At 36.9% G+C, this 12,591-nt stretch overlaps 1 protein-coding gene and 1 pseudogene across 6 annotated transcripts in view; one reads left to right on the top strand and one right to left on the bottom strand.

Moving 5' to 3' along the window:
- The window catches only part of ARHGEF28 (Rho guanine nucleotide exchange factor 28), a 259,146-nt gene that overhangs the window by 174,858 nt on the left and 71,697 nt on the right, over positions 1-12,591 (top strand). For all 6 annotated transcript variants that reach the window (XM_036226271.1, XM_036226272.1, XM_036226269.1 and 3 more), the window contains 4 exons: positions 1,865-1,976; positions 5,818-5,860; positions 9,152-9,275; positions 9,629-9,761. In XM_036226271.1, coding sequence (XP_036082164.1) covers positions 1,865-1,976; positions 5,818-5,860; positions 9,152-9,275; positions 9,629-9,761 — 412 coding nt within the window. The remainder of the gene's footprint in view (positions 1-1,864; positions 1,977-5,817; positions 5,861-9,151; positions 9,276-9,628; positions 9,762-12,591) is intronic.
- LOC118607095 lies at positions 3,602-3,720 on the bottom strand (annotated as a pseudogene).

Below are 12,591 nucleotides of genomic sequence, written 5' to 3'. Positions count from 1 at the left end.
TTGTATTATTGTCCACTTGTCTCTTTTTAAATTGAGTTTACTAAGGTAAAATAATCTGTGCTATGCCCAAACAGCTCTTGCTGACACATAGATGTTGTGAAACTGCTTTATTTTTGTAGTATGCTCATCAATACACAAAACATGTTTTATGTATGTACAAAATATAACTATCATAAGTCACCTAATATGTAAGTCATACTTTTAATTTTTGAGTAGATGAGGTTTTGCAGAGATATGGTGTCTTGTCCTGGTTACCCAAGGTTGGTGATAGTCAGAACTCAAATCCAGGTCTCTGACCACAGATCCTCTCTCCCTTCCCCTCAGCTCTGAGGCCAGTAGAACTGTCATAGTCTTCTGAACCTGAAGGTCATACGATATTTCTGGATAATAAGAAATGGGTATGGTTGTTAATATAGATCCTTCTCGTTTTGCATTTTGAATAGAATCATGAAGCACTTATCATTACTTGGAATGAAAAGTAATTCAATCTTTGTGAAACAGTTTCATGTTGTTCATTTTTAAGAAGAATCTGTCCTTTAAAATATATCTTGCCTTGCCTTTAATTGCCCTGTGTAACTTTTTACCAGAGGGTTCTGGATAATTTTCAAGTCCCATTATTATGCAAAATGATTACCATATATGACTTAAATGCAGAGAGTGGCATTTGACTAGGGCCTTTTGTGGCCAGCTCACTGTTAGGGATATAGGACGGCTCAGGATGGCCTTTCTGACATCCAGGCCCAGAGATTCCTCCCTAAAAAAAAACAGTCAGGGGAGCCACAGCCCAAGACTGTTTGCAGTAGGGCTAGGCATCTGTTTTCAACTTTCCTCTAGGCTTTTTAAACTGATGAATTTAGGGAAACCATGTGTTTCCACTTAGGGAGAACAGAAGGGGGACCAGTGCTTGTGAAGGACAGTTGCTGATGGCTTAATTTTAGTAATAAATTTTGCATTACTTTATTTTAGCCCTAGCTTTAAGTGTTATCTTACAAATGATTGGGTGGAATCAATTCTAAGGCCATGAGGCCATTATTGGATTGGAGTTGGGCACCGGAAATGACTTAAGTGGTGTTCTATTGCATATTCATTTAAATTTTCTAGAACATGTAAGAAAACTGTGTTTTAATTATTTTGCCATCTTCTATTTTCACATATGTTGCTAATATTACAACAGAAATTGTATATAATCGGGAAAACAGAAACAAAAATGACAGGTTATTTAAAAGAAATGAAGATACATAATAAATCAGTGATATTTAAATATAATCCCAGGAAGTGCTGGATGGAAGTTCTATTAAAAGATGAGTACAGCCTAGGAAGATTTGTGTATTCACCTGATGATTCTTCCCTAGAGGCTGCAGCTAACACTGTAAACTTAACTAGCCATTTGGAAGTTTTTAAAACTCTTGTCATTGTAAGTGGCTATCCCTCTACCTCCTAATCATCATCAAGTATAGAGGTGTTAGTTAATAGAGAATTTTGCTCGAATGCTACAGTATAAAATAAAAATAATCGACAACTTAAATGAAAAAAGGTCAAACTCATCCTTAAATATACTAGAGGAAAAGTCATTTGACTTCATTTTACACTTTTAACCACGTTGTTTGCAATGCCATTTTTGTATCCTTAAGTATAAGTAAGAACTATTCCCCAAACTGAAGTTTACTAAAGCATTAAAAGACAATAAAATTTAAAAATTTAAAATTTGAAAGTCGTGAGAGGCAAACAGAAACAATAAGATTGCATCAGAAATGTTCAGGTCGAATATTTTTACAAAGATGTTGATTTAGTAACATTTATGGTGAACATATACTTTCAAGTCTTGTGTAGCATTTTTAAAAAACTTTATTATGGTCTCTTTTAGGAATCATTGCTTTCTGGAGTCCGCTCACGTTCTTATTCCTGCTCATCACCCAAAATCTCTTTAGGAAAAACTCGGTTGGTGCGTGATTTTACAGTGTGCAATTCAAGTGAAGGTGAGCATTATTTACCATTCGGTTTTGAAAGTATTCTATTTCAGAACAGATTTTCAGTTAGTAAAATTACATAAAATCTACAGGAGCAGCAAGTGGGAATTTTCAATTTTATTTTCACAATTGATTTTTCTAAGCTTAGCAAAATCCTTTTTTCACTGAATATCAGACAAGTTAAAGATTTGATTTTGATGAAATTATAAATTTGTACACACCTCTTTGTTACTTTATTCTTTGAATAAAATGTTTTCCTCAAGGATAGTATAAACTAGAATTTATTCTTATTCATTATTGTGAGGGCTTTAGAGAATTTTATATAAGTAAACCATAAAAATTACTTTTGCCCTGTATATAAGTTGCTGAAATAATCCAGCTCTTTGGAGGCAAACCTCCACGAAATAGGTTTTCTTTCTTTCTTTATCAAGGAACTTTAGAGAGTTGGAATAAGAGAACATATTTGAAACATGAGTAAATATCTCAGCATTTTTGTGCCAGTGCAGGCAATCTGAAATGTAACTTTTACACATTAAAGTTTTAATCAAAATATAGTATGCCTATAGAATGGGGTATAAATTATAAATATAGAGCTTAATGGATTTATAAAAGCAAATTTAGATCAATAAATAGGACAATTATGAGCAACTTAGAGCTGACCTTGTGGCCTCTCTCAGCCACCACCTCATTTAAAATTTTACTTTTAAATGTAATTTTTTAATACTTTTTGAATATAATATGTAATAATTACATTTAAAGGCATATTTGGAAATATTCATGCTAATCTGTAATATATAGCATTATATAATAAATTACATAATAAATTTTTATCAACGATTAGATAATGGGTTTTTTTTGTCTATTATCTTTGACTCTTAAAGGACGCAAAAAACAAGAGATGTGCTTAAGGAATATAGTTTTCCCAGTGTAGAATATTCAAAATAAAATTATTTTACTTCTTTTTTCTTTCCTTTTTTAAAATTCTTGTTTTATTACATTGTTGTTATTTTGCATTTTTATGCTACGTGGAACAATACTGAAAGTATAGTCTCTATGAGAGATGTTCAATAAATATTTATTAAATGAATATAGTAGACAAGATATATAAAATAAAAAATGCTACTAGGCTTTTTTTTTCTTTTTTCATTTTTCTTTCTGAGAATTCTTTTTGGAGAGGAGAAAGTAAGACCACTGATATATATCAGTTCTAATTTTTGGAATGGAAAGATGGAGAAAAGGACAAAGAGAAAGAGAAGATACAATTACCTTTTAGAAGGCAGGAAAAGAAAATGCATTAACTTGCCTTGGATTTTTTTTTTTTAACATCATGAATATTTCTAGAATCTTCAGGTATCCCTAATCTTAGTTTAGGTTGTGATTCCTTTTAATGACACCTTTTTACTGATAGTCCTAGGTAGCAAATTAATTTTATACTGTAACTATTGGGAAAATATTTTTAAGTCTTCTGTGAAGTGTGCAAAATGGTGGCCTTGCCTTTATATCTGTAGTATCTTTGATTATTTATTATTTATTTGTTTGTTTATTTATTTATTATAGGCGGCAACCCTTGGTTGACCTCACAGATTGCAAGAACCTTGTCAGCTTACAATCCCTTACTTTTTAAAAATTTTTTATGCCTACAGCACCTGGTCTTCCTAGGTAGTCTCCCATTCAAGTACTAACCAGGCCCAACCCTGCTTAGTTTCAGAGATCAGATGGGATTGGGTTTATTCAGGGTAGCATGGCTGTAGACATCTCTGATTTTTTTTAAGTCAGACAGTTATGAAGATTGAAACAGATAACTGAGAGGAACTGCTTGTCTATAAGGAAAAAGAGCCCTTACTTTTTGAATTCTTGAATGAATCAGGAAGGATATCTTTGCCTAACATACAATCCTTAAGGCTTTGCATTTGAATTAGAAAGAATCAAAAGTTGACAGTAATTCCTTTGGTTTTTCTGTGAACAAAAGCTTATCTTTCAATAGTATATTTAAAAACAGGGCTATTTAAATGAAGTTTGATACTCTCTAGAAGGTAAGAATTCCAAACAAGCAATTTAGGTTGAGTCTTTGCACTAAATGTACACAGGTTTTAATAGATATTCTGTGTGGCTGCAAATGTTTGGATTGATACCGTATAGGTCAGTCAATACTGTAGGACTATGAAGAATAAATTAACTCTTAAGAAGGGATAATTTTAACTGTGTGTGATCAAAGCATAGGTGTGAAACCTTAACTACTTCAAAGAGGTAGTCTAATGTTTCATTGTTTAATTTGCTTAAATTAATCAGAGGTAAATTGACATCTGTGGTGTTAGAAATCTTTTGTCTATGAATTTTGAATAGTCCTAAGCATTTTCTTGATTTGAATAGACCCCAAATCTTTTTTTGCCCCAGTGGAAAACTCCCATATATGAGCTGTAACATAGGTGAACAAAGGTATGATGGTCTTTCTGTCCTTTTTATTCTTATTTGTGATGTTCTCTCTTCCTTGTCATCTCAAAAAGGTTACTTATTATCATGTCTATGCTTTTTTTTTTTTTTTTTTTTTTTTTTTTGTGAGCCAGGAGTGCAATGGTGGCACCTTTATTATTTAATGTTTATATACATAAAACAAAGTCCAACCCTATACATAATTCCCTTTGGTACATTGTGGGTCTAGATAGAAAGGAACATTGTCAAATATTGAGATGATAATTATTACCTCCCCAATATGGACAGAAATGTTCTGCATTTCAAAATCTGAGGAGTGAAATGAATGTACTTTTGAAAATTTGCGCACCGATGGATGGAATACTATTAAACATTGTCCAGTTTCCTGAGTTTAGTTCTGTTATCTTATTAGCTAGATTATTTTGGTCAAGTAGCTTCTTCTCTTGGCACCTCATACTATTTACAGTAAGGATACTGATTTCTGCCCAAGACTTAATTTGTGGAGCATTTAACAACAATAAAATAAAACCTTCGAATTCTTCAAAGTAGATTTTCTCTTGCCTATAAGATAATATTAGGTTCAACATTGATATTTACTCATTTCAGGGGGTATCTATTTATTAGTTTTCTTCCTTACGTATCTGGCCCATCTTCCTTTGCGTCTTCATTTTGCCTCTTCACACTTCTGGATTGTAACAGTAAAGGATTTGTCCCTGCTCTGTAGATGGTGTGCTCCACAGTGGCCGTTCCCTCCTTCAGTCTCTCTCACTGTCTAAATCAGTGTCTCTGCTCCATCCCTGTAGTAAGTACTCTAGTTCCTTCCAAAAACAAGATGGCGCTAAGCTGCTTGCATGAGCCTGCCCCTTCTACCCCTGATAAGTCCAATGGGAAAGGTGGTTTTCCCTTTCCTATGGGCAACAAAGCATATCTCTGGACTGGCCGCTGCTAGGATTTTATAAAGGCATTGCAGCTTTATTAAAATGGAGTCTTTCTTAGGCTGGCCTTCAAGTCTTTTCTTTTGGGCTTTGCTTAAAAAGCAGCTTAGATATTTATTGATTCTATATGTTTGGGAATTAGTGTTACAAATAAGAGATGAAACTCTGTCTGGTGAGAAACATCCAAAAAGGGTAAAACTAATTTTCTGCACTCCTGAAAATGTTTGCTGCCCTTTGCTAATGCTAACTTAGTTCTTAAAATCATTACATATTGCCATGTTATGGCCTCTTCTCCATTCTCTCCAAACGAGAGAAAGTAACTAAGATATCCAGAGTAATACACTATTTATATAAAGTGACTTATTTTCTCATAACTGGTGATGTATATAATGAAAAAAATATGATTGAGTGTGTACATTTCAGATTAACACATGACTGCTAGTTTGTCTGCCTTAGTTTTCATTTTATTATTCTGTGTCTTGTAGAGCAAAGAGCTTACAGCTTACCGGAGCCCCCAAGAGAAAAAAGGTATTTTAACTGTTGCAAATTTCCTGAGTGACTGCTTGATCCATCTTTGGAAAGTGTGCGCATCATTTTTGACATTTGTTTAATAGTTTGTGAGGTTTCTATGTCATGAGCCTGCCTGAATTCTTTGCTTCCTTTGTGATTTGTATCAGCATAGGCTGACCAGCAGCTCCTTTCAGTCCCCAGATGTGCAGCCCTTAGGACTGGGGACAGAATATATTCTATTTTGGGATATTGTCAAAGCCAAACACTTCCAACATATAGGACTGAGGAGAGCAAAGTGTGGACTGCCTGGTTTTGAAAAGCATCAGGACAGGTTGTTCTGCCCTGACAAGAGGCATCACTATGGTAACAGGCCCCTGGGTGGTCAGTTATAGAAAGTATAGAAAGCCTAAATAGCTCTACTGTCTGTCTGCATAGAGTGTTGCTTAGAAGTGTTAAGTTTGAAACAGAGTAAATGATGCAGAAAGTTCTTTAAGCATTATCAGTTTTCTGATTGATATGCAGATTTGAAAGATTTATGCCTAAGCTTTTTTTTCTATGGAAGGTAAAACTGTCACTGGAATAAAGTTTGGGTAGCTAATTAGTGTGAGCAGGCAAGATTGTTGAGATCTGTTGGCCTTGAGTAACTAACTCGTGTGAAATAGCCCTGGGGTTATGTCAGGAACATCAAAAAAAGCATAAATGTTTGGTTTTAAGAGACCGTGTGAAAAAGAAAAATGGCTTTAATTTAGGTGATATTAACACTAAAACTCTGAAACCTTTTAATAAATAGATCAAGATGGACTATTTTGCTTTAAATCTTAGACTAAAAGTATCACTAAGAAAAGCCTCCTTTTATTCATTCATATATTTTTGTGACCAGAATAGAATTTTGAAATGAGAAAGCCAGAGGAAGGCTAAGAATGCCTTTTAAGAATGGGATGATGACGAAAATGACATTATGACAATGACGATACTAAATAGCAGGAGCAGCCATAGCCAACCATTGCTGGGTGTTTTTTATGTGCCTTGCTCTGTTTTAAGCTGCTTACACTTATCAACCAACCTTCCATATTTGCCCAGAGGTTACACTGTATTAACCATTTTTATAATAGGACGATGTGTCATGTCTATGATATTCACATTTCTACCAGGTTGGATGATTAATCTGAGTTTTTAATATTTAATGTTTCAGTATTTTTTTGTTTATATTGTCATGTCTCAGGTTTTATCAGCCTTTGAGATTACATTTGAGATTACAGATTAAATGGTATGGTTTTATGTCATTTTGTAGAAGTATATAGGATACATGGTAAATTTTGCTGCATGTATAGGTTTTAAATCAAAACTGAAACATTGTTCTTGATATAGTCTTCTGTAGCATGGAGAATTGGGAGTAGAGTTGAGTAAACAAAAATTAATTTTCTTTATTTCAAAGAGTTGTGTTCCTACTGGGAAGTAGGGGAGAGGACTTCTTGACCTCAAAAGGGGGTCAAATATGTGGTGACAGAAAGAAGGGTGAACACAGTGTAATATATATGATTTACTGTTAAAGGGTACAGCTGAAACTCATTGGATTTTGTTAACCAATGTCACCATAAAAAAATTAATAAATAAATACATAAAAGTACATTATGTTATCATTAAAAAAAAAAAAAGAAAAAATCCTCATTGATCTTACCATTCTTTAATTCCGAGGTATAGGTCTTCTCACCATACTACTGTTCTCTTAGACATTGGATGACACTTGGTGAGGTTACAAATGGTGTGCCAGAGGAAGATTCTTTATAAGCCGTCAAATGTATTTTTTTCTCCATTCCCAAAGCAAGCCTGTTAAGCAAATTAGAATGCCTAAGACACAAGAGGTATGGACATTTACAGAGTCTATTAACTAAACAGTTCTCTAAGGAGGTTGCTGTGGTGGTAAAGGAAATAAGAGACTCTGAGTTCCTTTCGGTAGGGGTACATTCATTTCTATTCACCCTCTTTCCTTCTAACTTTTTCGAGTGTTTTCTCTAGTAGTAAACCCAGTTTCACTTGTGGGTACAGGATTCAAGAAGCAGGGCACTCACTGCCCTGAGTATGCCTTTAAATCCGCATGACCAAGAGGCAGCTCTGAAGCCATTTATTTCTTCTAAATGCATTCATAAGTTTAAACTCTCAATTATCTAGTACAGAGGTTAAATAATTTAAATTGTGTCTGATATGTATCAGGTAAGTACATATTATATTTAAGTGTGAGAAGGGCCCTTAAAAATAATTTAGTCTAAGCCTGTCATTGATAGCAGTAATATGGTTGTTTTTCAAAAGTATTTCCCAGAGATGAATGTGTTAGCCACTAACGCTGACAAATGAGAAATTGGGGGAGGAGTGGGTAGGAGAGACTTCGGCTATGAAATATTCATTTTGGAAATAGTCTACGGAAGCGTTATCTGGTTTTGACATGATATTTAGGTTGACCTTTAATGTATGCTCTTTCTGTAATAGTATTAGAAGTATAAGACTATCAGAGAAAGTTTCAGGGGAAATATAACCTTTCATAGCTGGGACTTGTTTTTTTTTTTTTTTTTTTCCTAAAGAATAATGATAGGGATTAGAGGAAAACAAATGATGTTCACAGACTGGGTGAAATTACCTCTAGCTTGCCTCTTATTTTGGGAGTGGGGGGAGTATCCATACCCTTCTCTCCTTTACAACGTCTAGAGTCTCAGATTGCAAATAGCCTCTTTGAATGGGAGAGACTAAACCGAGAGGTAGACAGTCTGTTCCTCAGGCTGTATCGACAAAGGAAATGTGTGTCTGCTGAATATTATCTCTGTGTTTCACAAAGAAATAAAATCCAATTCCATATTGGCTTCTCAGTGCCTGAGGAAAATTCTATTAGCATAGTAAACAGGGAGATGGATGTTTTCAGAGTCAGATTACAGGTCTAAGATTTCCTTTGTTTCTCTAATATTTTACTATGAAAAATTTTAAAGTGTACAGAAAAGATGAAAGCATTATATACTAAATGCCTATTGCAACCACTTAGTTTCTGTAACTGTTAACATTGTGAGACAGTTGCTTTATTTACCTGTCCATCTATAGATATATTTTAGTAGTTTCTACCTTGATCTTTAGAATAACCATTAAATCTTGAAAAATATATGTGTAAATATATATGTATAAAAATATATGTATAGATAAATGTAAATATATGTATTAAAATATATGTATATATGTGTGTACACACATGTACACATATATGAATATACTGTATTTCGCTCCCCCTTTGAGTCCCACAAACCATGATAACATATTCTTTTTTTGTAGAATTCCGGAAGAAGAATGGGATAAGTACATCATACCTGCCAAATCAGAGTCTGAAAAGTACAAAGTGAGCCGAACTTTCAGCTTCCTCATGAATAGGATGACAAGCCCTCGGAACAAATCTAAAGTAATTAAGGTTTTGTACCTGTTATCTATAAAACATAGATAGCTCAGTTTCTTAGTGTGATTAGTATAGTTTCCACTTTCCCTTTAAAATCACTTACCTCAGATTTTATACACACATATTTGAAAACCTCTATGTTTTTTATGGAGCATTGTCCAAGTCATTATCATACTAAGACAACAACATCCGGGTAATATTACCCTAGGCATCATTGTCCTCCTGGATGTGCAGTCCTTGTATTCTGATTGAAAATGTAGAGACTTTACTTTGTTTGTATGACTTCTCTGGGAAGGTTGACTCTCAGCATTTCTCTTTTCTCATTTTTCCACACTTTGCTGCTGCTGTGCTGTCTGAAGACAAAAAGCAAGGATGCCAAAGACAAAGAGAAACTGAGTCGACATCAGTTTGTCCCTGGAACATTCTCTGGGGTTTTACAGTGTTTGGTTTGTGATAAAACACTCCTGGGGAAAGAGTCGTTCCAGTGTTCCAGTAAGTTATACGGCCTCGTGTGTGTTGCTTTGTGCTTTGCCTCCCCAGATAGTAAGACCCCTGAGAAGAGGGCCATTGATAAGCATAGTCACATAGATTTTTCTTTTAATGCTGTACATATGATTTAACAACTTACAAGCAAGGACCTATGATGTTAGTCAGTACTTTCTGTCCACGAGTGATGGTCTCCCAGAACTAAGACTTGTACCTCACCTCCAACTTGACGCCTTCATTTGGGCATCTAGATAACTTCTCAACTGTTACATGTCCAACACGGAACTCTGCCCTCCCCCTCTGGCCCTGCCTGTGAGCTGACCCTCCTTGTTCGTGGCTTCTGCATCATTTCAGCTAGGTGCATGCCAAAAGGTTTGGAGTATTTCTGTATGCCCCTCTCATTTCCTCCCTCTCCCTCCCCCCTCACTCCCACCCACCTTTTCTCTTCCTCTCCTCTCTCTCCCCTCCACATCCAATTCTCGAAAATATATCTGAAAGCCAGCCACTTCTCACCCCTGCCACTATTATCACCCCGATCTAAAGCCAACACTTCAGTAGTTCCTAACTGGTTTCCCTGCACTTTTACCCCGTAAAAGTCTGTTCTCAAAATGTAAGCCAGAGCGAGCTGGGTTAGGCATACACCCCTGTGTTCCAAATCCTCCAGTGGCTTCCCGTCATCCCCCAGAGTAAAGGCCAAACACCCTGCCCATGGCTGCAGATTCCCTGTGCGCTGTCGTCTCCTCCTCTCCCCCTCGCTCCCTCTGCTCCAGTCACGTGGGCATCTGTGCTGTTCTTATGGCACGTAGGCTTGCTCCTGCCCTCATGCCCAGGCCGTCCCTGGCTGTTCCTTCCACCTGCCATGCTCCCTCCTCAAATGGCTGTATGGACTGCCCCTCACTCACCTCTTTCGGACCCGTTCAGGTGACACTTTCTTGGTCAGGCCTTTCCAGGCCATCCTATGCTTGGCTCATTCTTTCCTCCTCTCCTCTTTTCCCCACCCCCCTATGATATTTGACACCATTCACTTACTACATGTTTTATATATTGGTTTTACTGTCTGTCTCCTTCACCGGCATATAAATTCTGTGAGGTGAGGGTTGGATTTTTGTCTCTTGATTTTATTCTCTGCTATATCCACAGTGCCTAGAACAATGTGCATAGTAAGGGCATAGTAAATATTTGTGGAGTGAAAGGATTCAGAGCAAAAGAATTCAGGCACAGGCAAGTGAATTACATTTTATATTTGTTGGTGGCCAGAATTAGGGAGCTGTTTGGAGGTAGGTTGGGAGCACTAAGGGAGGCGAAGAGCCGGGGATGGTTTTATGTAAAGTTCTTCTTATGCTCCTAGAAGATAATTATATTAAAAATTGAAGTATATTGGCAGTTGTACATCTGATGAAAATACAATCTGCTCAGGGCATTAAAGGCAGGTCGCATTTGCTTCTCACAGTTGACACTGTCTCTAATAATGCCAGCTCTATGCATGCTTGAACTTTCCTTAAAGATTTGCCTTCTTTCTTTTATGGGATTTGGAATAGCATCAAGCAGTTCAGATGTGACTTGATTGGCTAAGCTTTTAGAAGTTTGCCGTGAGTATTGCTTATGAATTGTTTCCGGCTTGCCTACAGGTCATCGGTCAGTTTATGTGTGTGATGGCGTATGTTTCATGAGTTGTCGCTCTGCCCTTGTTCACAAGGCTGGGTCCCTGCGGTCGTACACACAGCCACATCCATGACCTTTCTCTCCCCTCATTTTAAGACAAATTCCCCAAGTTGGGCGATCCCCTCTCACCGCTCCAATGTCCGCCCCTGCCACTTCTTCCTTAACCATCTGCATTTTGGCCTCTGTCCTCACTACTTAACAGGAGTCCTGATTTTGACGGAAACGTAGCATCACTGTTTAGTTGTCTGAGAGTCTTTGTTCATTATTCATTTAAGTAAATGTTCCCTCTTCCACGGCACAGTGCTCTTCTGTTTCAGCACTTGAGCTATCTCCTTTTTCCCAACCGAGTGCCCTCCAAACTCAGTTCTCTGGCGTTTGTTGTTTTCCCCTTTTCATTTCTGAGTATGGTCATCCAATATTATGTTCTAAAATACTGTATTTAGACTTATTCTTCCCAGATTAATGCCTTTAACTCTTCCTTTCTACTTCCAAATTTCCAGTTGCCTAGAGAGGCTGAGCACCCATGTAATTTGTGGCCGCTTTTGAGAATATGTAAGAACTACAGGGATAATAAATGAAGACTGTCCTGGTCACACGGGCTCAGAGTAACCCGATCTGTAGGCATCGCCACCCAAAGATTTCACATCTCCCAGAGCAGTATGGCTAAAACCAACCTAAAAATCCACATACAAAAGGTCGTCCTCCCTGCTGCGTCGTTGGTCCAAGCTCAGGCCATGAGCATGTTGACGCCTCTTCCCTTGGGTCCCTCAAGTCAGTGTGGTTGTTACTCACTGTGACCATTCTGGGACATTGTCATCCACCTTCTAGATTAGTAAGAGTGGATTATACTAGTTTCCCTCTCTAGGTATTTTCACTTAGCACTTTATTCTGAATACATTTGATGCATTTATCTTGGTAAACCCCTACTTTCATCAGCCCACATACACTTAAGGACTTCTCTTTTGTTTCCTGGACTAAGCCCACACTCTTCAGGTATGTCGGGCTCCCTACCTGCTCCCTATGAGCAGTTCTGGGTTATTTGCCACTTCGGCCCTGGTTTACAACCAGAGGCTGTGCCCGGCTCGTTGTCTTTTTCTCCCTCCCCATGTGTGTTCTCCTGCCTCTGCTCCTTCACTTATGATGATTTCCCTTCTCCCAGTTTTCCTTACTCCTC

The sequence above is a fragment of the Rousettus aegyptiacus genome, unplaced genomic scaffold, assembly GCF_014176215.1.
Source record: "Rousettus aegyptiacus isolate mRouAeg1 unplaced genomic scaffold, mRouAeg1.p scaffold_m13_p_8, whole genome shotgun sequence".
NCBI lineage: Eukaryota > Metazoa > Chordata > Mammalia > Chiroptera > Pteropodidae > Rousettus > Rousettus aegyptiacus.
This window is presented reverse-complemented; position numbering and strand designations above follow the sequence as displayed.